Source organism: Paramormyrops kingsleyae, chromosome 3 (assembly GCF_048594095.1).
Source record: "Paramormyrops kingsleyae isolate MSU_618 chromosome 3, PKINGS_0.4, whole genome shotgun sequence".
NCBI lineage: Eukaryota > Metazoa > Chordata > Actinopteri > Osteoglossiformes > Mormyridae > Paramormyrops > Paramormyrops kingsleyae.
This window is the reverse complement of record NC_132799.1, coordinates 8,813,655-8,840,230: the sequence shown is the minus strand read 5'-3', so window position 1 is coordinate 8,840,230 and position 26,576 is coordinate 8,813,655. Positions and strand designations below refer to the sequence as shown.

Sequence of the window (26,576 nt, the reverse complement as noted above, 5' to 3'; positions counted from 1 at the left end):
TAATACGATGAACACTACTTATATGGACCTGGTACAGTACATTTCTTCCTTCATGATTTCTTCCACATTTTATTTTTTAAATTCAAAAATAGTTCCATGCTTTAAGGCAAAGGAGATGGCATCAAAAAGTTTAAAATTTTCTAACCAGCTGAAATTAACATCTCTCACTTGTAGTTTACTATCGCGAGTAAGACGTCCAATTTAGCAGCATTTTTGAATGATCATGTAACATTAAAATGAATAAAAGAGCACTGTTTTGGCCCCCAGGATTTCAAGAGTCATCTCCAGCCATAAGGTTCTTATATGGGTATATCCCCGCATGCCCTACGGTGTCTGAGTCGAGGCTAGCATAGCCTAGCGACATCCTCGAGCGTGCTCTTCAATAGCAGCCAAATCCCAGGGCTTTAACATCAATAGGACAAGAAATTTGTTTTCCGAGGCACCGGGATTACCAGCGTCGGGCGTGTTTCGGCCTGTTCTGACACTGACAGTGCTGTAGACCACAACCATGATGCAGCCCCCCTCCCCAAAAACAAGATAATGCAGGTTGACATTTGTGTCTTCCAACATAGAGAAGCCCGCATCCAAATTTTGTAACTTTATTTGAAAAACAGGACACCTAGGGGTACATTTCAGAGGGTGACAGTGGTAACCTGATATTCTCCATAGCATATCTGCATTATTCGGATGCTTATGAGCACCAAGTCATACGTCCGTGATGTATGACTAAATTCTAACCACGGCAGTATTCTTTAGTGGCAAAAACAGCCCGGATGCTTCATCTAACCTCCTAATGGCCAACTGCCCCTAAATAATTAAGGAGGGAAATCCATCAGTCACCAAGGGGCTTGACATGTTGGTATTGATGCTCTGTCAGTGGGGAACAAGGAGATCTGCTGCCCAATACATTTGGGTTAGTGGAACAGAAGCTTCCATCCCATGACAAGCAATGGGTCACAAAGGGAAAGGTTCAGTGCACTGGACCCCTTTGGAGAAGCAGAAGCTCTCACTGCCTGGTTTGTACGGTCTACAAGTTCTGGGAGGCGATGTCCAATCTTCTAATCCAGAGCTCTGTAGAACATGCAATCACAAAGAAACACAAGACTCCCCACCCTCCAAAGGGCTGCACACTTGGGTCCAAGGCCGATGTCAGGAGGCTCCTGCTGGTGGCTCATGATCTCCCTCATCTCCTGACCTTGGTCACATGACCCCGAAAGTCCAGAGCAAAGAGCGCGGTGGCCAGGGCGGTGTACAGGTGAGATGTGTTGAAGCGTAGGCAGTACACAGGGCTGCTGGTGGGTGGCGACAGCTGGAATGACTGCAATAACCAGACCCAAGGGTGGAGAAAAGCCAGAAGACAGGTGGGGTCAAGGCTGAGGCACACCATGGTCTCCAGCAAGCGCACGTGTCTGCTTCATGCTCAAGGCTGTGGACAACATCGACGACAGTAAGTGCCTCACCTGCAAGCACCGGGTGTGGCGTTTGTCCCACAGACGCACAACGCCGTAGTAGGAGGAGCCACTGGCGATCATGTGGTTTCCGTCACTTTGGATGCAGTACAGAGCGCAATCATGAGGCTCCTCCCACTGCATGACACAATTCCTATTAAGGAAATAGCACAGAATGATGAGGCTCCATTGCATGACACGATTCCCGTTAAGGAAAACGTGCGGAAAAACAAGGTGAGGAAGAATGCCGAATGAAAAATGGATCATTAGTCACAGATAATTTTATAGATTATGAGTACAGATTTGCACGGACGAGCATAAGTACGACATGACAGATTTATACCCCAAACAGAACCTAGCAGTGCTGCTACACAAATTCAAATCTCTTTACTCTTTTAAACCTGAAATACCTTAACATTTAGTTCACAGCATGTAAACACTCAGACTGAACTAGTTTTATCTATCATGCTTCGCTTTTTCTGAATGAATGACTGTAAAGGTTTTGTTGAAGCCGGTGATACTTTAATCTTTGATGACGACCTTGGTCAACCTAACGCCTGCTCTTTAGCTATCTGGTGACAGCATTCGGATCTGTGCTCAACAGAGAGAGAGAAAGGAGGGAGAGACACAGACCCTTGGGTCTGGGGACAGTGCAACCCCTACCCTGTTAGGGGACAAGGATTTCTCAGTCAAAGACTGAAAATTGAAGAGATCTTTAATCTTGGCTTGTCAATGTACATGTATACATGCAGGATGAAATATCTCCCTAAACCCTATGCTGCTGCATTTACACTTTTAATAGATGATATACTACGACATACTAACATAAACACATTAACTCTGAAGCAAATAATGCTGAAATCTTGTAAAAACGGTAAGTTAACATTCAGCATTCATAGTAGACATTATCATTAGGGCTAGACGACTGTCAGAGCATCTCTGAAGTGGGAAGGCTCACGATGAGCCGTGTTGGACACCTACTGGCAGTGGTCTGAGGAGGGAAAAATCCATCAACTACTGGCTAGGTGTTGGGCAGCCAAGACTGGTCAATGCGAGATGTGAACAAAGGCTAACCATCTAATACATCTCACACCTTCACGTGCATCCGTTTTAACAAGATGATCAGCATTATCTGCTTCACATGGGGGGTAGTCATTATGTTTTGGCTCATTGGTATAAATGTCGCATAATACATTTATACAGTCACTAAAATATACGCTACTGGATGTGGTGGGGGGGGCATGAGACAATGGTAATCAGGGTTATTATTAATAATTATGTGGTGGGGGACTTCAGATGCCTGGAAGCCAGAAGCTCTTAGGACAGCAGCTCTCTTGGGGGGGCCGGGGGGGCACATTCGCTCGCCTCTTTGTCAAACAGCCGCTTCAAAACAGCTTCCCCCACAGAGGCCCGTCAGACCTGTGGCCCCTCACGCTTTTAGGCGTCTCCCCGATGTGGGATCATTGTCCGAGGTCACAGCACAGCGGCGGCAGCTCAATGAAAGCACCAAGCCGCCCTGTCGACTGCGTGTCGGACGTGGTAACACCTGTACGGGGCCCACGCTCCGCGGCATGATCTCACGCAAACCGCAGCTCCTCACCTGAAGCCTGCCTCCCCGTCCCATGCGGGCTTTCACTCCCTACTGGCACTTTACTGCTTTGTGCTCCACTGTTTGTGCTCCTCACCTGCTCCGCTTAGCCTATCCGTGAAACCTTTTATTTCCATTCAATATTTTGATGATTACATGACTCACATTTTCACTCAAATGTTTTCTCTCGCTACACCTGTAAGCCATATTACATTTTTGATGGCACAGCATATATTTCATAGCAGCATCAACAGGAATAACAGCAACCAACAGAACAAATCAAATAAATTGAATAAGGTGATTGCTGAAAGGAAACTGCATGAGCCAAATTCAGCTGGAACTGTTTCTGATTTTTGCAATAATAAATAATAATAATAATAATAACAATAATAATAACAATAATATCCCAAGTTTTCTGAAAATACTTTCAGAAGTCTAATCATTCTTAATTCGTGCTTCTAACTAACTGCATCAGGCTATGGGGCAGACACAGTTACTGAAAACAGACTTCCTGACAGACAAGTATTACGTGCTTCAGGACCTTGGGAGCAGGCTTTTCCAAATGAGGTGTGACCCTACACTGCCAGACTATGCAATGCATTATTGATACCTAAAGAGGGAGCCCATTTCCCTCCCCCCCACCACCGATTTCCCTGAGGCCCTCATCCAGTCAGCTCTCATTTGTGCCACTTGACCAACCCGGCGACTGTCCCACCTACAAGCGTGATGTGTGCATAACTGAAATTTTGGGCCCGGACTGATTGCAGAAATGTGTGGGTTGTGGACCTCCGTGTTGGGCGTTAACCCCAAACCCACCTGGCGCTGGTCCTCAAGTCCCAGTAGCGAATGTAGGTGTCATGGCCGCAACTGAGGAGCAGGGCGGGCGACTCGAACGCCACGTCCAGTACGCCTGCTCCGTGCCGAAACTGCCCTCCCAGACATGTTACCAGCTGACCCCTGTGAGGGGAAGGGACAAAAAGGTCAAAGTTAATCCTGATCCAACCCCAAGGGAGAACCAGGTGTGGGCGGGTTCTGATGCAACTTCCTGTCACTTAGTACTGGGCCGGAGAAAATGAGCAATGTGTGTGGTTGGCTTTGGACGTGCCAGGCTCAGTCTACACCACCCACCGCCCCCCCACATCCCACACATACTGTGAGGCTGTCGTAACCCCCCCCCCCCCTCCACGACGCAACCCATGCCTACTGTGAGGTCTGGCGCCCCCTACCTGCTGAACGGCGAGGCAAGCCCCTCCCTCATGCTCCTGTCTCTTGAGTCCCGCGTCTCCGCCAACAGCATGGCGATCCAGTCGGCGAGGCCTCGCGCTAAGCCAAACGCCTTCATTTGCTGACCTAATCCGTCATTACCACCCCCCACTCCCCAATCCTCTGCAGTTCTCTGACCATGACTAGGGGCCACACAATGGAGAAATCCACTGCCAGGAGATGTTGGGGTGGGGGAGGGACCTGAATATGCCCGGGACGGCAGATTAGGGGCGGCGGCGTGTCCCAGATGAGGGCGTCCACAGCACGCTCTCGTGATCACAGCCACCCCGCCCCGCACTCCAAAGCAGCAGCTTATCTAGAATAACTATTTCTTTGTCACCAATTCATTCCCTCCGTGACCGCGACTCACAGGGACCCTGATACCTGGTCCCTGGCAACCATTGAGGAGGGCCCGTTGCCCCCGGTAACCGCCCACCCCCCCCCTCACGATGCCAGCCACTCCGGTGTGCCCCCATACGGAGGCAGGACGAGTAATCCCTTGCTCTACTGTTACCAGCTGGGGGTGGAGTGGTAGACTTGTTGGGCCAGGGCTTTCTCATGGCTCATCGATGGGAAGCAGCCCATCGTTGCCCCCTACAGAGACACTGCACTCTGCTGTGGGAAGAAAGGGACCTGGAGATGCGAAGGCTGGTAGGGAACTGAGAGTAAAAGCTCTCAAGCTACTTCAGCTGAAGTAAGGAGCAGCTGGACTTCCAGGCTTGTGGGGAGACACAGAGTGAGACATCGGTTTGGACTCTAACAATGCTGGGAGTAAACGCTCCGCAATCTGGAGAAACCCAACTATCATCAATGGGGGGGGTTACAGAAATAGCAAGCTTCAGAGACAAGCCCACTGCTCTCTCCATCCATCCATCCATCCATCCATCCATCCAGTTCCCTCCTTACAGCTGCCTGGCAAATGTAAGTTTTTATGTATTCCATTCAAAATGATAAGTATTCTTATATTTTGACGAGAGACACAAATAATACAAACCGTTCCACATTAAGGAAGTACAAAACTGTTCACCTATATGTATCAACATCAGTACAGGGCACTGGACAGGCTGCAATGCTGTTCAGCCACCAGACAAAAAATCTATAAGCGACATAAGAGTCTCTTTTCTTGTCCATATCGTTGGACTGTCACATAGTAACTAGTAACTGCATCCTTATCAGTTTACAGACAGAGGAGGATCCATGGGGGGGTGGGGGGGGGGCATGGTTATGCCTGACCATCAGAGCCCGCTGGCTGCAGTTGCAGACGACTCCCACATTATTACACGTTTGGGCCACACACACGTTTCCTGAAAAGCCTCTATTACTGAATTGATGCATTTTTAAAAAGGAGACACTATGGGTATTCTCCTCGTCTGAAGGAACCATGGTAGGAAAGGTCATTTTTTGTCTGAGCTCTTGTAAGGTTAAGTCCAGAGTATAAACTGGTATGTGCCGGCTATGGGAAACAGTCTTTTTTGTAAAAGGCCTTGGGACAGGTACATAAAGAGTCCCGCTGAGTTTTTCAGGGCCTAAAACAAACATAAATGGCGTGCTGCCCTCAGCTCGTCCCCCAATTTAGCGGTGGGTCGGCGCAACACAGCCTCTCGGCCCGGGGGCCCCATGGGGGCCCCTGCATGCCGCACGCGTTCTCTCAAAAACAATGAGATTGCAATTTGTATAACACAGCAACCCCCAAATTCAGACATTTAACCCTCTTTTTCAGTGAAGAATCTCAGGAATTTGGTAGCAATTGTAAGATTCTTTGATGAGGTTTTTTTTTTTTTCTTCTTCTCCTTTTTTTCCCCACTTCTATCCATGAGCAGAGGCCTCGTAAAGAGTCGGGGGTCTTTGTGCCGGACCCCTTGTGTGGGATCTTTGTGTGCCCAGGATCATGGGCCATCCACAATGAGCAGCACAGACAAAACAGGGTCAGAGCAGAAAAGAGAACGGGGGCCGTTTTAAATTAAGAACCCGACACAACAATGGGGGGGGGGGGAGAAAAAAAATCGCTCCCAACTTTCTGCACCACAGAAGTCACTGTTTTTTGTTTTTTTTTGTGTGTGGGGTGTTATAAGGATAAAAAATGTCAAGATAAATCCACTCAACATGTCTCCGTTAAAAGATTGTACAGACGCTCCCTGGGTTACGATGGCCTGTGTTACGATTTGCTGACTTTACGATGGGTAAATGCTTTTCACTTTCAGTACATTATCCAATACTCCTGTCTGAGTATTTTCGTGCAATAAATTTGATAAAAGTGGGATTTCCTTTATTTCATCCAGTCTGAAGGGTCAGAGGTCAGACACAGGCTCCAAGCATGCCCTGTGTCAGGTGTCTAACTGAACCTTTGGGCCCATCAGACATTAAAAGTGCTGCCATCTCTCCCCGAAGCGGAGAATACACCTTCATGTCACTGCTCAGGAAACTTCTCCTAATGCATCTTCTGTTATGTTTTACAGGCTCTTACCTCTGTTGTGGTTTTTCAGGCTGATTTCTATCAATGCCCGTGTCATGCCTCCCCCCCCCCCCGTTACATACAGTTGCATGTTATGGCCTGCTGGTCAGGATGAAAGGCAGCCCCCCCATGCACACAGCCGCGCTGCACCGCCCGGCTGCTGTGGCATGGGGGCGGCAGGGTCTGGGTTCGACATCGCTCTCAGAGTGCTCCCGTTGGTATAAACGGGGAGGAGATAAGGATGTTTTCATCCCCATGTCGGTTTTGAACTGAAAAGAGCAGCACCCCAAGGAGATCAGCAATGGAGCTGGGCTGAAGCATCCAAGAACAGCACCAAATAAATACAGACCGGAACTACAGACAGCGATGTACGCGTCCGTGTGGCACAGGATGTAAAACCTGGAGGTCTGCCTCGCCCCCACCCGGGGGTGCACCGCTACCGCAAGGATATCCCGCGATCAGTCCCTCTGTTCCCTCCGATTATCGCTCTATGCACGCCTAATGCCATGCTGTCCTCATCCCCGTCCTGGATGTCAGTCTCTCCAGTCACCTAATGGTTTATTTTTCACTGTCCTTGTTGGGATGGGGAGGGGGTAGACTTCAAGAGAAATTTTTCTAAATGTACTCGGCCCATTTTTTTGTTCTTCTTGAGATGAGACTGCCAATGGCCTACAGTCAGGCCTTATCAAACATTACGGCATCAGGAACCAGAACCAACTCCAAGTAGAAGTAGAGATTTGCTCTAAAACTTATCTCATGGACTGAGAGAGTTTTGGAAATTCGGAAGGTTCCTATAGCCGAGTTTCTATATCAGACAGGAGTGTGGGACAGTGTTGCCCTTCTGGTGTAGCCAATATTCTATATCAGACAGGAGTGTGGGACAGTGTTGCCCTTCCGGTGTAGCAGTGTTTCTGTATCAGACAGGAGTGTGGGACAGTGTTGCCCTTCCGGTGTAACAGACTTTCTGTATCAGACAGGAGTGTGGGACAGTGTTGCCCTTCCAGTGTAACAGACTTTCTGTATCAGACAGGAGTGTGGGACAGTGTTGCCCTTCCAGTGTAGCAGACTTTCTGTATCAGACAGGAGCGTGGGACAGTGTTGCCCTTCCAGTGTAGCAGACTTTCTGTATCAGACAGGAGCGTGGGACAGTGTTGCCCTTCTGGTGTAGCCGAGTTTCTATATCAGACAGGAGTGTGGGACAGTGTTGCCCTTCTGGTGTAGCAGAAATTCTATATCAGACAGGAGTATGGGACAGTGTTGCCCTTCCGGTGTAGCAGAGTTTCTGTATCAGACAGGAGTGTGGGACAGTGTTGCCCTTCCAGTGTAGCCGAGTTTCTATATCAGACAGGAGCGTGGGACAGTGTTGCCCTTCCGGTGTAGCCGAGTTTCTGTATCAGACAGGAGCGTGGGACAGTGTTGCCCTTCTGGTGTAGTCGAGATTCTATATCAGACAGGAGTGTGGGACAGTGTTGCCCTTCCAGTGTAACAGACTTTCTGTATCAGACAGGAGTGTGGGACAGTGTTGCCCTTCCAGTGTAGCAGACTTTCTGTATCAGACAGGAGCGTGGGACAGTGTTGCCCTTCTGGTGTAGCCGAGTTTCTGTATCAGACAAGAGCGTGGGACAGTGTTGCCCTTCTGGTGTAGTCGAGATTCTATATCAGACAGGAGTGTGGGACAGTGTTGCCCTTCCAGTGTAACAGACTTTCTGTATCAGACAGGAGTGTGGGACAGTGTTGCCCTTCCAGTGTAGCAGAGTTTCTGTATCATACAGGAGTGTGGGACAGTGTTGCCCTTCTGGTGTCAGTAAGGTGAGCAGGCCTCAGCTCAGGGGCAGGGTGACTGGGGTAGTGCGGTATAAAAGAGCTTACTGCTAATAGCTCCCAGTGACTGTGGATGAAGCATAACCCAAACAGGGATTATTTTTAGCGGAATCACCCCGCCTACCACCAACTTCGCCGGTGCAGAAACCATCGCCTCTGCCAGTCGTGGTTAACCTGTGCGGGCGGAGGACGGCACGGAAGCACGGTCGCGGGCCACAGGTGCTGGGAAAAACAGCTCGCCCCCATGCAGCCCGGAAGCCCCCACAAAGAAGCACCCAGTAGATTCAGAGCCGGATAGCTGCTGCGTGTGGGTGCGTCTCACCCCTGCGACGGAGCACGGCAGGGAGGGGTCCGTGTCACCGCCCGCCCTGGGAGCCGCAGCAACGCCATTACCTGGCAACCATGTTACCCAGTAATAGCATTACCACCCCTACCACTCACCTAATAAGGCAGCCCAACATCCGGTAGCTTCTACCGACTTATCGCCATAAACTGTAGGTTTACAAACTGAACAAACTTAATAATAGTTCATTCCAACCGCAGACAGGAATATGGATATGATTTGAGCAGATATAGCAGATAGAACTTGTTATATAAATCAATCATGCATTTTAACCTGGTCAACATGACCATGTTTATCTGTTTCAGGTACCTCATCCTGCGCTGGCTAACATTTCCACATCTCACCTTAATTGGACCCTCCCCCCCCCCCTCTCAGCTCCAAGAGACCCACCCACCCAGAAAGGCTGAGGCCTGGAAGCCCATTTAACTGTAAGTACCTGTGTAGCAGTGGGTGGGGCCCCGCGGCTCCTGTCCATCAGCCTGTCACTCACAATCTGCGCTTGAGAGATCAAACTGAATCCCCCCTGTTCCTCTGCTCTAATCCCGCTCAAAATATGACTCCCACAGAAAGGCGCTCAAAGGCCCCTCCCTCGGCCATCTCACGTTTCCCTGCCGTTTTGTGCCGGAAACCCCTTCATTTCTGCCATACAATGTGCTAAAGGTTTAATTCAGCGGGCAGGCCTTGGGAATTCCGTGGGGCTGTGAGGCTGTATCAGGTTTTAAGCCCCGCTTTCATACCAGGAATGCTCCGGTCCGCTTTGAACTGCGCAAACAAAGTCCGCCCTTAAGACCTGAAAAGGTACGGGATTGACAACTCTCGTCCGAAAAGTTCCCTACTTTCCACCAGTCTAATCAATTCCGCCAGCAAAAAGGAAGTGAGCCCGCACCTTTGTAACGGCGGCCGTCGTTGGTGGCTAATGGGCCATTCACAAGGTCCGACACATACAGGCGAATGTAGCCCAGATCTCTTACAGTTCCACATTCCAGATGCAATCATTCCATTGTATTGTTCTGCTTAGAATCCGTCTGTGGGAAATGAATTTTTAGACAACAGATATTCTCCAGTTGCCCTCAGCATCTGGACAGTAGATCTTTCCCAAGTCTACTGATACAACTAAGGTCAAGCTTTTTCATAGGGATAATTTGCGTTCTCTGGTATTGCTCTTTGCCCTTGAAGCACCTGGTTTTCTGCACCACCAGATTCACCAGAATTAAGTTTTTAAGGGCCGCTTGAAGGTCAACGCCCTCCAAAAGTCGTGTTCATCAGCACTATAAACCAGTGCATAATCAGGATTGGTTTGAGCCGCGCCTGAATCAGCTCTGACTGGGTGACCTTACACACGTGACAGGGGTTGGTCGCTTCTCCTGCGTTACACATGTGCGGTTACCTCTCTGTGTCCCAGATGCGCAGAGGAGTGGAGTTCTCGCAGCACGCCGTCCCTGTCACGAAGGAGCTGTAGGAGGAGAACAGGAGAACTCCATAAGCTCAGTGCTCAGATCTAAAGTAATAAGACTGGGTACTTCATTCCCAATCGCTGCCTGTGATTAAACCGAGGGGGCTAGCTTTCAGTCCTGATTAACGCAGCCAATGAGACCACAAAGACCAATCACTCTGACATTTTAAGGAAGTTAATGTGACGTAGTAGGCGGCTCCAGAGCCATCAGGCCACCCAGGGGAAGCAGGTGTTCAAGGCCTCACACAGACCCAAACCTAAATGGGCTTAGTCTCTCACAGGCTTGAACACAGTGTCACATCAATGGTGGCCTCAGGCAAAGTGGGACGCGAACTCACTGGGAGCGTCCCACTTTATTAATAGAGCCCTGGGCCAATGACTAATGCTACGGTACAGATAGGAGCTTAAAAGTGGACGGGGCCACTGAGAAAACGGCCAACCAGAAAGTACTAGCGATGCAGGAGGAACACGCTCTGACACGGGGAGGCGGGAGGGCACACGCGCTTTGGCAAAGCAGCCATGACAGCTGTCCGCTCGGTGAGTGGCGGCCCATCAAATGGATTCAGCTCTGGGGGCCATGCTGCCATTTTAATTGCCGTGGGGTAAATGAAGGCGTTGTGCCGTCATCAAATGCAGCTGGTCCCTGACCTCCACTCCGGGGACACGAGCTGGAAGAGAGGCAGCGGTGCTGGGCTGCCTCACCTTAGGCCTTACTAATGTACTGCATTTACTCCTTAGCCTAAGTACATCCATCCATTTTCTAAACTCGCTTCTCCTATGCAGGGTTGTGGAAGCTATGGGTGTAAGACAGGGAATAACACAGACAATTTGACAACGCTAATTCAACTTAACCTGTGTCTGGGAAACCCAGAGAACCTGGAAGAAACTCTATGATGACCCTGGGAGAACATGCAAACTCTACACATGTAGATCCACGGCAAAGACTTGAGCCCTGGTCCCAGAGGTGTGAGACGACAGTGCAAATCAACACAATTTAACTTATTATTAAATGCACAGACATGCTGTTTCACATGAGAAGCACCTGCACTGATACCAGGTGGCATTATCCGCTCCTGGATTATCATAACAAAAAGGGCAGCTATGCTTCATTTCATGACCTTTGCATTTCTTCGAGTGTGTTGCATGATGCATGTCTGCTTTCTCAATATGCATACTTGACCGTACTTGTGTTCCTGTTTAACCATTTTACGTCATCTTCCATTGCCTGTTCCAATACTAAGAACAGAAGTACAGAGGATGGCAAAAATCCCCGGATGCTGGTCCTGCTCCTTCCTAAATATAAAGGATATATCTGCATCCTCACCAAACGAGACCAATCCCATGATTCATTGTGCCCTAAGTTCATTCTTGGGAGGCAAATTAGCAAAACCGGTCTTGCCAAGACCACAAGTACGATCTTTGCATTCTTGGTATTGAGAAATGCCCATGATCCCCTTTTTGAGGACACACACTGCTGATGTCATCACCAGGGGCCAATGGGAAGCTTTCTGCAGCTCTAATCCCACGTAACGGTTGATCTATATTGAACCCTCACCAGAGAACATGGGCATGTGTCAAATTCAACGTCTTTGACTATTCAGGAAGTAAGAAACATCTAATCAGAAAGTGTTCTTTGTAAGTGACACATTAAAAGGAATGTTCCAGAAGTAGCAGACACACAGGTCAGCTTGACTCAGTTTTTAAGTCTGTTAATCCAAATGAATTAAAACTTAGACCGATTATAAAAATCTAATTAAACAATACAAACACCCATGAAGGCTTTATTTAATCTCCCTGATCTAGGCATTAATTGCTGGAACTTTCAATATCACTCCTGAAAAGGAATAACGAGCCATTGGGCTGTGATCTGTAGGAAGAGACCTAAAGACACCTGCATAATGGGTAGCTGATCCAGCAGGAGCTGTGGCGCAGAAAAGGCTTCCCAGTGAGGTTAATCCCATCCTGAGGCACCTTCTCCACCAAGCAGCATGTACAGAACACAACAGTACACAACCAAACAGGTATAGAATAAAGGAGAAGCTGTCCTATGGCATTTGGTATGTGCTATGTCCTATTTCAGCTCTCTATGGACCAAGTTCTCCGCCATAACCTGGAAAGATTCAACCAAAGATTCAAAGGCAACATCCAACCTTGGCTCCAAGACTGACATATGTTCAGGTTCTCTGCTGCAACCTAGAACGTTCACAAAGCTCCAACAAGTACGCATGTCTGTCATCATGGCCTTGAAAGTCTACTGAACCCCAACAGCAGATCTGTACTCCTTTGAAGGATGCAGATGGTGCAGACAAAGATCGTGATTAAACTGGATGGAGGTTGGTCTGCCCAAAGACACAAGAAACAGAGGCGGGATCACCACAACCTGGTCAGTGGCTCACATTTGAAGTGAGGGCAAGATGACGGAAACGTGTCCATGTGAAGAAGTGTCGGGTTAACCACATTGTGTTAGTTTCTTAATAGAAACTTAACAGAACCTGGCAAGGACTCCAAAACACAGGTTACAAAGCAAAAGGTTTACTTTTAGCACAGTATTTTTGGAATTCTACCAAGCACAGCCTCTCGATTTTGGGGTCCACTACAATAAATTTTGCCGGCCTTCTTCTTGCAGACAAAGATCTCTCTAGGCTACTCAAACATACTTCTACTGAAGAGACATTTAAAAAGAACATCTAAATGCCATGTTAAGTGGTTCTTGAGTGGATCTATAAGTGTCCTGAATGTCTTGAAATTAAGCTAGTTCCGTCTGGGCTGAGGGCACACTAGCCTGCACACCTAGTATGCAAAATTAGGGTCAAAAATCAGGAAGGAAAAAAAAAAAGCCACAAAAAAGGAGGGGGACAGAGAGGGCATACATTCCTGGTGACCATTTGGATTGTGGCGTTCAGTGGGCAGCCCCTATGTGGGGCATGTGCCTCTAATGGCTGGGGGCTGTGGGGGGGGGGCTGTCGGGAATGGGCAGGTCTGCTGCAATTACTGGGGACGCCTCCCGCCAGCAGAGACCTGGCCCCTCGCTGGGCTTTCAGCGACAAGCGCCCTGTATTTAACGTGTGGGAACTCTCGCCCCCATCCCTTATCGCTTTATTGTTGCAGACTCTTTCTTTCCTCTTTTTCTAACTAATTGAATTCTTGACTCCTAAGACACAGCCCTGCTCGGCCAGGCCCGGGGCAGACCAAAGGCTAAAGAAAGATGCAAGGTTTGGTTTTGCTTTGCTTGAGTGGGGCGGAGCAATGGCCGGTGGGGGCAGCGGTGGGTTCCCTGTACTCTTACACAGAGGTCAGAGGTGACGGCTCCTCCGCTGTGAGAAAGAACTGAATCGGGTAGTTTATCCGACTGTCATTTTCTCTTTCTTTTTGCAAATTTAAAGAGGCCCTGTCCTACGACAACTTTGTAGTTCTGCTTGATGAGTTCTAGACAAAACAAAACCAGAAAAAAAAGCCCCCTTTCTCACCTCCCCTGGGGGGGCTACTCCTCCACACCAACGGTTCACTGTCCCATTCCTTCTCAGCGCCTGGTGTTAGGCATGCTCACCACTGGGGGGCGCACTCTGAGGCCTCGGCATACACGCCATTCATCCCTTCTACTCCCTGATGACCTACTGCTGTCCGTGGCCCCAGGAATAACCAGCGTGGTCGTGAGACTGGGATTAAGGCAACCGAGCTGAACCACGAAGAGAGACTACTTACAGTGTGGTTCCAGCTTGCTTTGGTTTTCCACTGCGGTACGGTCGGCTCTGTAAAGGCGTTGCCGGGCTTGGAGAGCAACAGCTCTGTTCTGTAGTATTTTTTTAAATAGGTGGCCAGAAATTTTCAAGTACTGAGTTATTGGGAATGCATCAATACATCGCAATGTAAAATACTACTACTAATAAATAATACGTAGAATGTGCCTTTTCCCTTCAGATAATCCAAGCATATCAACACAGATCACTGGTATCTCGGGTACGGCTCAGTTTTTGGTGGCAGTGGAAAGGTGTAGATCACTGGCACACGGTACATTTAGCAGATGCTTTTGTGCAACATAACGTAAAAGTATGGATCAGAGAGCAGGAGCTCTAAAGCCCAATTGGGACACCACTCTGCCCGCCATGGGATTTGAACCAGAAGGCTTCCGATCATGAGCACAGAGTCATAACCTGCAGAGCTACAAAACGCCCCATTGGTTAGCAATGCTTATTGTCCTACTACAGGTGAAAAGGGGCATGTAACTTGGAATCACTCATCAAGCAGATAAGCTGTTCCCACTTCTCGTGTTTCTCTGAAATTTCCACCATCCACAGTCACCACATCTGCCATACTGCCTATAGCTGTATCGTGATGTAGACTCTGATGCATATGACATTCTCCTTAAAGATTCTACTGTGGGACAATAAACAGCACAGCAAAGAACCAAAATCAAATTTCTATGCCAATGGCTGTCGGAAGGCCAATAATAAAAACGAGGGGAAACTCGGACGACAGATTTAAGCGCTCTCAGATCTTCTGCTGAGGGGTTACAAGGGAGTCTTAGAGCACAAGCTAGTTTGGGGAGACGTAGGTGAAGCTCTACTGCTGGTGTGATGAGTGCATGCTGGTTACGGAGGGAGCCGGGCGCTGCGCCGTGGTGTAAAATACGTAAGTGTTCATGGCAGTAGGCCACGTGTTTCCACACTGCTACAAATATTATCATTCCTACTAGGCCAGTAACAGGAAATCTGGGATCCTAAAACTATTTTCAACTCATCCTCTCTATCAGAACATCAGGCTTTATCCAGCGTTTTTCATATTTATATCGATACTCCTGTCCTGTTTAATGACAAACTGTAAACATGCAAAGTAAAGTTTTTCCACTACAGAAACTCGAGTCAGTCAAACTCAGTCAGTAAACATAGCCATTCACCTGGCCTAAGTCCACCAACCAGCGCCGAGCTCCCTGGATTGTAGGTCATTTTGCTACATTAACTCTGGATAATTCTGGATGCCAGATAAATCCAGATTATGTAAAATGTTGCGATCAATATCTGTCCACCTACACGCTTAGATTGAATTCCAATAAGGAGCCTGTGTCAAACTTTCCAAAGCCATTCATTCCTGTCACTCACACGCGAGGCCGGACTTTTGGTGACCGAACACAGTTACCTCCACACTCAACAGCAGGGGGAGGCCTAACTATACATATAATTAAGCTCCCCTTTCCGGGCCTCTCTCTGAGTTTAAAATGCTATGTGTGAAGCCAAGGAAGGGGGGGGGTGACATTAAGGTATCCAGAGAGGCTTCCAGAATGGTGAACGGAGGCCAGGACACTCCAAGGGACATTTTACATACTTTCCCGCTCGGTCAAGGCAGTTGGACTCACATGCTGGAAACACAAAGACAGCACTTTTGTGTGTTCAGATTACACTCCCCCCCAGACCATGTAAAAGGGACTGTTCTAGCACTTTCCAGCCATGTTTTTAAGCTTTTGGCGACAATTAGCTCAAGAATAACAAATACTTGACAGATTTTTTTTCCCCTCAAATATAAATACACACAGTTCAGTCGCAATAGGTTTCCATGTCTAGTGTATTACAATGCAGATTTGATATGTTGATCTGTAAACTAACCCTGCAGGCCATATCGGAGGCAAAGGTCAGCGCCTCGGACAGTTAAGCTGATTAAAAGCTATCATGATGAAGCCATTTTTAAAGGGAAGGACTGAACAATCCACAGCAAATGATGGATCTGTTGTTCATCTGAACCGACAGGGGAGTGGTGCTGACACTGAATGATTATGGGTAACGGGCCCACACCCAGACATAGTTCTGGGGGTTATAAGTAAGAGCCTCCCCTCCTATGGAGTGATATGTCAGAGGTGAAGGGGGGGGGGGGGGACTCAGAACGCAGGTGGGGCCCCCGCTGAGATGAGCCAGCGCGGCCCGGGAGCGAGATGAAACGTGCCCCCCGCCATTTCACTGGATTTATACGGTGCACGGAGATGGGAGATGTGACGCGATGGGGAGTTCCTGTCACGGCCTCGGAACTCGATAACGTTGTAGGATGTCGGGGCCCTCAGCGGTGCGGACTGGGCCGGGCCTGGGCGGCCAAGCGTGGAGGCCTGCATGCGAATCCGAGAAGAGGCTGGCAGAGTGATGGGTGAAAGGCGAGCGTGCGGAGCAAGGGGCCGGCTTCAGCACCTGCGCGGGGGGGGGTCCCAGGTCATTCATCTACACACAATGTGCCCCCTAATGGATCCTGGGATGATGCTCCCCAGAGGAGACCAGCAAGCTGGATCTCCTTACACCCGGCCCTTTCTTTCAGGCTGGATACCAGTGAAGCCCAGTGAAGCCCCCCTCCACACACCTGGGGGGGGGGGGGTGAGGCACCTCTCACTCCCCACAACCCGGCCGCTCCCAGCTGCGCCCCCCAACACCATCCCACCCCACCCCCCCCCAACACACCCCAGCCCTGCGCTTTAGATACCTCGAGCGTGAAGCGGGAACAATGCCATTTGCAACACAAGGGGCTCCCTTTCTTCTGGGTCTGGCTGCTCAAATTAAAACACCACCCCCCCCCCCCCATCTGAGATGTAGGTCCACCTACCATTCGGCAAAATATTCGATCCCTTACAGGCGTAACCTGAAATTCGACTGCCTTCTTCAGGGTAACTGTAAGTGTCAGTGATGCCTAGATAAAAAAGACTTAAAAATCTAATGGAAAATCAAATGACACACACAAGGAACCCCATCTTTGTAAATGTACAGGTGAAGATGTCCTCTACATCACATGAAACCTTACAAAAGCACCAGTTAAAGTAATAATATATAAGGGTCATAATAATAATTCATATTTAACCAACTGAAAATGATTCCTATTCCAGTTAATTCACAAAAGCACATTTCCCTTTTCCATCTGCAGCGTATGGGCGAACTTCAGCTATCAAGGTGTAAGAAAGACGATGTCGGGTGTCCGCTGCTCGACACCATGTCCTGGGGCACAGCAGAGGGATCCACCCAGCAGCAGGGATTCCTGGTGACGCCCGGCGCCGCTTACCAACAGAACCAGCAGATACGGTTACCCTTAATCGAATCTCAGTCGCTCGCGGGAGCCAAGAGCGAGGCCCCCCTCTGGCATGGAACTGTAACTGTTGGCCAAAACGGCCGAATTGCAGACCTAAAAAACGCACAGGACAGTGAGCTGCCCCAAAACCAGCCAGGGTGGTGGTGGGGAGGGGGGTCTGACTGCAGCCTGTGCAGCCGAGGGGGGAGTGATTTGTTTGAGCGCGGTGGGTTTCCAGGTTAGCCGACACCTCTGTTTCTGGGAATTTTAATTAACCTCTCGCCTCATCCACAGCTGCGTGCTTTCGTGGGGCAGCAGGCTGCGCCTGCCCTGCTATTTCAGCCATCAAATTGGAGAATTAATGACATGGATAATCACTCTTGAATCCGAATGCAAAACTCCTGGCTGGAGAGGCCGCGTGGGGCTGCCCGTCCGGGACCGGCCAGCTGGTGCTGATGCTCGGGTTGTGGCCGGAGCAGAAAGACACAAAGATCCCCCGGGGGGGGGGTGCCAGTTCGCCAAGTAACCAGATTTGTGTCAAATCTGTAATCAACGCAGGTTATGCAGAGGAGCAGAACATATGTGGGTGGGGTGGGGGGGGGCACCGTATGGACGGAGCCTCGTGTGGGCATGTCCCTGGTGAGCAAGGACACAGGTCAGCAGTCAAAGTGCCGGCATGAGCAAGGTGGCTTTCCCGTGATATCCGGCCACACTTCCGACCGGCAGACGTACACCTGCTGGAACAGCACGGAGCAATGGGGCAAGCAGAGGGGAGGAGAGGCAGCAGTCAGGTAACACTGCAGAAGGATTATTCCCCATTAGCGATATCTAATGTCCTCACACACACACACACACACACACACACACGACTCGCCCCTCTTTGCGACTTCGGGGTGGCAGTTCATACTCGGAGGTTAAGTGAGACAAACAGAGAGGGAAGAAAGATTTGCTTGACCCCACGGAATTCATGGTCAATTGAGGATTTACAAGAGTGTTTTCTTTTTTTTCTTCCTTTTTACAGCCCTATGAAAAGGTTAAAGCAGTGTGCGTCATGCTATAAATCACAGTTAATCTGCATGTTTTATGTCGCAAACCCGCAGGACGGGAATCTTCCTCAGCGGCCGTGAGCGGACCGACCTCTCTTCCATCTGCACTTCAGAGGTGCTGCAGGACTTCAAAGCCAATCGGGGGCAGTAAACTAGAGACTCCGTCTGAAAAGGTCCCACTTCACGCTACCCCCCCACCCCCCCGCCCCCCCAATCCTGATCACTGGTTCCCGTTTAAGTGGGCCGACGCGGTTCACGCTCGGCCTATGGCTTCGCCTGGGGGGCCGTGGCCTTTTCGGAGCATTTAAATCACGACCCACGTGGCGGAATTGAGATCCACATAGATCGGCAGCAAGATGCTAAATCTCTGATCCTCCAGATATCGGTTTGCGCTGAAGCTCCTGTCCAACGCCGAATTACCCATGAAATCAGGCGAGAGTCAGAAGCAGTCTCTTGTGCGTGCGTCTCCAGATTGAGACATCCGCAGAGAAAGTGAGCGTCGTGATGCAATCGCATCGAGGGAGGCAGGGATTAGCTTGCCATGTCCACAGCTGGTTGCCATTAACCTCATTTTATTACCCACTTGACATTACGTCGCAGCAGGCTGTGAACTCTGTAGGGCAAGGGAGGGTGGACTGGAGTGCCTGTGCAAGGGAGGTCAGCCACTGGGGGCCAGTGTTCACTTGTGGGGGGGGTAGGGCTTACCATGTCCCCAGGCCTTGCCCTGACCCGTAACATACATATGCCAGGAGGCCAGTCACCGAAGCGAGTGCTTCACTGATTAACCTTATTCTTATAACTGTTTAGGGAAGGAGCAGGGATGTGATACTGACTGAGACCCAAACACCCGCCCTTACCTCTGGGATGGACTAATGGCCACAGACCACACTCTGTCCAACATGGGGATCGTGTGTAAACATCCTCCAAGCTGCTCCGACGACAGTGTCCACACCTTAGAAAGAACACAGGTGATATTAACTTCTCAACATAGTCACATAAACACTGATATCGTAAGACGATAATAGTTTGTACAATATCACAATTGTGAATTTTTCCCAAAGAAGATAGAAAATGATTTTAAATGACTAACATTTTAGCTTTGAGTTATTTCAAAGTTGCTTGTTTCATAATGTAATCTCAAAAAGATACTACCCGCTCTACTATCATGAACCAGCCACCTGCGACAGAGTACCTGTCAACCCCCCCCAGGCCCATAGCACTACATACCCGTGCTGTGCGGTCTCTCGAGCCACTGACGATGACCCCGCCCTGGCTGTCAACACAGTTCACTTCCTGCCCGTGGCCACACAACTCGACCCACTGGCAACCCCACCGGTGGTGAGCAATAATCTTCCCATCTCTGAGGAATGAGGCATTATTGCAATTATTGCTTAGCTGATACCTTTTTTTAAAATCAAAACTGACCCCGTGCCTGTGATAGGAAGGTTGCCGGTTCAAATCCCAGGGCCGGCAGACTGATGTTGCTGTTGGGTCCTTGAACAAGGCCTTTAATCCCCAGTTGCTTGACAGGCATTGGATGCTGGCAGACCCTGTCCGCCGTCAGCTCTACATGTGTCCATATAACACATACAACGCAAGATGGGAGAGGCAAAAACCTATAGATTTTGCTTCAATTTAACTAGTTAGGTTGTCTGAAGGGAACTTTCGGTTGCAAGTCTTTGTCCGCAACCACTATCCATGGCTGTTAAGGGTAGGCGACCAGCAGTGAGAACGTTGCCTCTATGGGAGTCTCTGAAAGGTCCCTTCGGAGTGGGGGAGTGGAGGGCACAGTTAATCCCAGTCCTCAAAGACCACCCCACCTTGTACTACAGGTGGACGTCAGTCACTGACTGAAAGGTGACCAAAACATAAAGAGAGAAGAGGCCCCGAGCTCTACAGGCGCCCACCGACACCAGTGTGATGCCAAAAAGGATTTTAATGCTCAACTTTTCCTAAACATTACGGCTGAACTGGGGATTAAGAGAATTTTTCAAAGCGTGGTTGAGGGAGAAATGGTTCCGATAAAGGAATTCCTATCTAAAACCACTTGAGAAGGCAGCAGTCGTCAAACCTTACCCTCCGGCACTGATGAGGTGTGTGTCTGTCAAAACAAATCTGCACACATCCTCCTGGTGTCCTGAATACACAGCTGCAGGCCTGCGGATTCTCCCCCCCTCCATTCGGAGGTGGTATGCCCCGATGTCTGCCGCCTGAGACAGATACAGGACATCTCGGTCCAGCTGTATCCATGGCAACAAACTGTGGAGGAACACAGAGAATGGAAAGTGGTCACACGCATGGATTTTGAAGCTCCTCCTCAGCTTTGGTCCCCTGTATGACACAACAACTGACAAAATCACAATGATAGCTTTTCAACCATGGCAACATTTCAGGGACTACCTAAATAAATCAAAGTGCTTTGTAAAAATTCTCAGTTTAAGTGATTTACATATTAGTTTGCTATAACCTCATTCAGAATCATACACATAAATTAAGTTAAACAGAAGTTAGTTAGTTTACTGGTTCTGAATATCACGTTTTTCCTAGTTTACTTGGCTTTTCAAAAAACATACATCAGTGACTTTTAGGGATCGTTTAGTCCTCACTCACCGATCACATGGGCTTCGAACCCACTCTGTCCCAACACCCCAGCTCAGACCTATTTATCACTGTAAGTTTTATGGAAGTTCATATTACATTTTGGTCTCTAAAAAGACATTAACATTACATTCTAGGTTCTTTCCAGCCACCACCAGAAGGTCCAGTGTCCACAAATTGGGTGTTAATGATCAACCCCCCACCCACTCCACCAACGATCTAGCTCAGCTTCTGGAAAGATGAGCCTCACAGTAAATGAGTGACCAAAATAGGATCTTGCATACATCATGTTAGACTTCAGGGCAAACATCAGTACAGATATTATTTAAAACTATGAGAAGCTCTAGTTTCTCTTCACTTACTTTGTCTTCCACTTCAGCAAGACCTCTTTCCGATGATGTCCCCTCCTCCAGTTCTGTGACACCCTCACCCGGTCCTTTAGGGGGATCTGGGGGTACCTGAAAAGATCAGTTACACCTCAGACATCATCCTTACAAATGCTATCAACGTCAGTTCTAAAAAACTCATTAACCAGGTGTGAATAACTGATTCATTGAACACATTTCAAATTGTGGTACTATACATATCTGATTGAGAAAGGTTGCAAGCTTGCATAGTTTCACTATGCACATAAAAGTGATCGGTAGTCAGTTTGCTGGTTATGCTTAGAACAAGCCAGTCAGTTCTGACCCGCAGTGTTCAAATACATTTTTGCCTAAATTCAGAGGAATGTATACAACTGAAATACATAGAAAACACACAACAACGCATGCAGCTTAGTACAGCCATACTTGTTCGTCAAACTATCACAAACATCTTAACTGCATAAATATTACTAACTTGCTGTGTTACTAGATATTACGTGAGTGTTAAGATCACTGATTGTGAGGAAGACCGTAAATTTAAATGTTCAACTTAACAGAATGCTGGGATTTCTCGACTATCGCAATAAATTATATTTTTAAAATACATAAATGCAACATCATTTTCACAAAAAAGATTATCGAATATTGTGTTTTCTTCTACCTCAGTAATAATTTGGTAATACAACACATCTGGCATTTTAATATATTAATAATTTGGTAGTATTTTTTCTAGTTGATTTAAGCTTTACTATTTTAACGTAGAAACACGGTACGACAGTTGAAGAATCGCGAGGTACATCGCGTCGTTAGGGACTTCCTACGTGTAATACGCTAGATCCGGTACGTATTCAACGTAGGCACGTAAAAAAATATGTCGTACGCAGGCCTTGGATACAAATGTTTCACGCTAAATTACACAACAACAACAAAAAAGCTTACATATCTGTCCCTTGTCTGGTCATTCCCGTGTTGATGCATTCTCTAGCTATACTCCTCCAAACTGCGTCACGGTTAGCGAAATTGTGAATTTTCTTGCAAACTTGGGACAAACGGCTCAAAGACTTGCAGTCCAAATAAGAGAGAACGAGGTATAGTATGTCGTCTGGTAACTGGTATAACAGCATATTCCGTTATTTCGAGTGCTTTGCTCTCCTTCTCACATTTGCCTGATATTTTTTTCGGAGATGTCTGAGAATGCCTCTGTAGCATCTATGGGTAACCGTGTTTCTCTTTGACCCACAGTTGTCCATGTTTTCAGACGGTGAGCAGGGAGCCGATGCAGGAAGCCATTACAGGGACTGGCGGCGGTCACGTGACTCGCGACGGTGGCTCGCGGAAAGCGGCCGGGCGCGCGGAACGGAGCCTTTGCGTAATGCACGGCAATAAGCTCTCAATTTATTGTTTCTCTGTATTAGAGAACAGGCAGACATCGGCTAATATTAAACTGTCTGGAAAACTGGGTGCGATGTGTACCGTCATTGTGCCCCTTTTGTAATTAAAACTTTTGCGGTGAATTAAAAAATAGACACTTAATTTCAGTGATGCAGGGTCGCCAATTCTCACGCATCTGGCGTGACACTCACGCTTTCTGATTCTCAAATCTGTATTATTCCATTATAAACCTGAAATTAGCTACATCAAAAGCGCTGCACACCCTATACACAATTTACAAGATAATAAAACTTAATAAAACATGTAAATACGTGTGCAGACTTGTCTCAAATTTTAAATTTTATACGAGCCAGCAGATCTCATATATTCGGTATGATCATTTCATATATTCAGTATGTTGAATGTTTGTAATTTTGAATCACGTATTTCTGTTTAAGGCAGTTCCTATTGGAGCAGTTCAGGTTATGTACCTTGCACGAAAGTCACCGAAGCACGTCTCTTCCTCTAAGAAAGTAATCCTTCGTAATTGTCTTCGTGTCATTAACCAATTTTAACGACTCTTCTCTGTGAAACACACCGTGTTGTTGCAATTTAATGTGTCGTTAATCTAAAAGAAAATCATCACCGTCTCATTTTATCTTCATCATAGTTTTATGATTAATAAATGTTTTATTAAAAATCGGCTTTCGACCACGAAGGCACTCGGATCCTTAAACATAATATGAAGGCAGATTCATTAGTCAACACAGTCAGTCCGTAAGTTGAACACAAAATAGCATTTTCTCTAATACTGTGCATAAAAGCGATATGATAATATTAATACTTTTAAGTACTTTCATGTTTAAATCACTCCTTTCCCCAATTACATCACTATTACTTTGATTCATGTCAGTTTACAGTAATGTATACATTTTAATCATGTTTGCTTGTCAAACAACAATAAAGTGTTGGTATAAGCTCTTGTTGTGAATGAAAGATATTAAGTTACTCCTGTTCATAAACTTATTTCTGAAGTATCCTGTACATCACTGGTTTTTATTCCACAGCAGTAATTCTAAAATCAGCATAGATTTACAAACCTGAGAGTTTCACTGATTAGCGCTGGGCTAGGCCTGTTAGCCTGGGAGGAGGGACTCAGTGGGGGCATGGCTACCCTGGCAGATTCGGGGGGGGGCAGCACTTTACAGGGGCCCTTGAAGACATAAAATATTTCAATGATTTGATGTGACTTTTAACTATTTAATCTGACGTTTTGTCAGGGGGTGCAGAGTTAGGCATTAGTTATGTCCCTGGTTTTTGCTGTAAAACCTGGTTTCTCCTGGCCATAAGAGCAGAGATGCTATCCCCTGGCAGGCTGCGTCTCCCTACATCGCCCTCTGTGTTACTTTAGCCGCCTTTTTCACCAAGGTCATGCTCAGACGCTCCTGGAAAGCATTCTTCAGCTTTTCTCTTTTTTTTCCCACCGTTTTGTCGTGGCCCTTACACCCCGGCACCCCCTTCCTCTCGCCGAGACACATTCTGCGAACCGGCCCCTCCCTTGTTCCCCCTGCATGTCCTTCCCCTCCGCCGCCGCTGGTGGCTCAGTGCTTCTCGTGTCATTATTCTGGGCCGTCATTGTAAAACATGTTTTATATCAGCGGCACAAAGCAGCCGTTTGATCTGGGGTTATGGTGTGTGAGTGTCAGAAATGCAGGTCAATGGCAGCTCCTTGTTTGTCACCAAGTGGTGACCTGACTTTGTGTCTTTCATCGCCGGCTCTCTGGTTCTTCACGGGCGCCGCCCCTTTGCTGTCTCGCTCTGTGATCGCACTCAATCCGGCTCCTGTCACAGATATTACCTCACAGCAATACTCTCCTCGGCTCTAATTAAAAAAACCACCCTTTCTTTTCATCAGCGCGCTGCTATCTCCCAAACCCTTTGCTTTAAGGAATCTCTCTCTCCTCTGGATCGCACGGAACCATGGGGCACATTTTTTGATTTAAGGACCAAAAGCCCCTGGGAATGAGTTTGATATGATAAAATGCCTGGTGCTGTGGTGTCTACAAATATGAACTGCTTTCAATGACAAGCAAATAACTCAAAAATAAATCTGTGCTTTTAAGCATTGTTTTCAGGACCAGGAATAGATCCAACGTTTGTCATTTTCCACGTTTAACACGAAAAGATTAACATTCTCCAACAGGATTGTTTGAGATCGACCACAAATGCATTTTCACAGATGCATAATTGCCTAATTCTTTTGCATGTATGTTGGTATTTTATCCATGTGAAATATTTTAACGGAGGTTAAAGACATATTAGACAGTCTAACACCTTTAAGTAACACCTCTTCACCCATCTGTCCCATGAATTCCTCTACTAGCCTCATGCTTCTTTACATTCCCTGAATATTCTTACGTTGCACTTCTGGTCATTGAATAGTCTTATCAGGTTCTTGCTTTAGTAGAAGTTGTTGTGCATCTCCTGCTCCAGTCCTGCTTACACTCGTACCTGGGCTTTGGCTGGAAGCTCAGCCTAGCTGCCCTTATGCCTCACTGACTCTATGACAGCACAGGCTTGCAATATGCTATTTGCCTCACTTGTATTTCACTTTGGACAAAAAAAGTTTGCTAAATATGTAAGTGTAATGAACTGATTAATTCTGAATGCCATACATTCCCCTGAGGGCCATCACTGTCCCCCCTAAAGGACACCAAAATCACAAACCAGCCTCATTCACATGGATGGGCAAGATCTACAAACTCTATAAAATTTGGTCAAAAACAAGACGTTGCCTCCACGAAACATGGTTTCATTTTTATTGTTATTAGGAATGATTGAAAGTCTTGTCAGTAAAGAATGCCCTTACCTTCTCTGGACCCCCCCCCCCCCCCTCATCCACCTTAGTTTCACTTTGGGGTGCCACTGGCTTTGATCAGCTGAGCACATCGGGGTATAATTGGAACCAACGTGTTTTTTGGGATGTGTCCAGTGCTGAGAGTAGCGTGTCCTTTGGTGCTTGGGTCCCAAACACTGGGACTTTTAAAGATCATTTATGGTTGGGTTTCCAGCTGAATTGACAGGCCTGAAAGGATGGTCCCTTTTGATCTTTCTCAAACGATGAGGGGTGGGGGGTTGGGGGGGGGGGGTGGAGGTGAGGGGTTTCTTGGCAAGTTGGCAAACATATTTACCCAATGATGGGGTTAGATCATCCTGACAGTCCCTCTTAGAAATGCATGGACAAACAAAAGTTTACAGCCCCAACTGGAAAAGTCAACAAGTCACCCTCCCTACAGGAGCGTATACATAAACAATAACACTGGTTTTCATCTCCCCTTTGATCCATTTTAAACGGACCTCTTGGTCTGGCTGCTGCCTCAGCATCCTTCCACTTTAGATCACTCTTTGGCATCATTAGAGTCACCTGGCGCTTTCAGGTGGCATCTTAGAACACGACTCCGGGCAACACGGGTCGCGCCTTTGGCCTTTGCCTGCGACACATGTGGGACGACTGAGATGGCGGCATCCATATTCATTGGCGCTGATTGTTTGCTGGGTCATCCTCCCCGGGAAGCAAGGATAAATAGCAGAGAGTCATATGCGGTTCCCCTTCACAGCATCCCAGTTAGCGTCCCGCTGGGATAAGGCTACAGAGTTCTCACCTCCCCTGCTGGCTCTCGTTGGGCCTCACTCTTGGCAGTCGGCATCTTCGGCTTCATCTTGCCCCTTAACGAACAACCCCAAATCCCATGCAGACATAATTGGCATTATTGACTTTGTACCCTATTCTATTCTACGA

The 26,576-nt window shown here is 47.8% G+C and overlaps 1 protein-coding gene across 4 annotated transcripts; it reads right to left on the bottom strand.

Annotated features, from left to right (window-relative positions):
• Nucleotides 1–53: 53 nt before the first annotated feature.
• On the bottom strand, nucleotides 54–22,720 carry fbxw4 (F-box and WD repeat domain containing 4). 4 transcript variants are annotated; one of them, XM_023840571.2, is made up of 9 exons: nucleotides 22,346–22,718; nucleotides 21,404–21,499; nucleotides 20,520–20,702; nucleotides 19,671–19,803; nucleotides 19,301–19,395; nucleotides 10,303–10,368; nucleotides 3,853–3,993; nucleotides 1,461–1,602; nucleotides 54–1,318 (listed from the first exon to the last, which is right to left on the bottom strand). In XM_023840571.2, exons 1-9 carry the CDS (start codon nucleotides 22,528–22,530, stop codon nucleotides 1,184–1,186), a joined length of 1,176 nt encoding a protein of 391 aa, XP_023696339.1. In that variant the 5' UTR covers nucleotides 22,531–22,718; the 3' UTR covers nucleotides 54–1,183. The 4 variants fall into 4 exon arrangements, with proteins under 4 accessions (XP_023696339.1, XP_023696362.1, XP_023696347.1 ...); XM_023840594.2 differs by lacking the exon at nucleotides 22,346–22,718 and adding an exon at nucleotides 22,068–22,203; XM_023840586.2 differs by lacking the exon at nucleotides 54–1,318 and adding an exon at nucleotides 1,333–1,381 and having other exon boundaries at nucleotides 1,424–1,602; nucleotides 22,346–22,720.
• Between the last annotated feature and the right edge of the window lie 3,856 nt (nucleotides 22,721–26,576).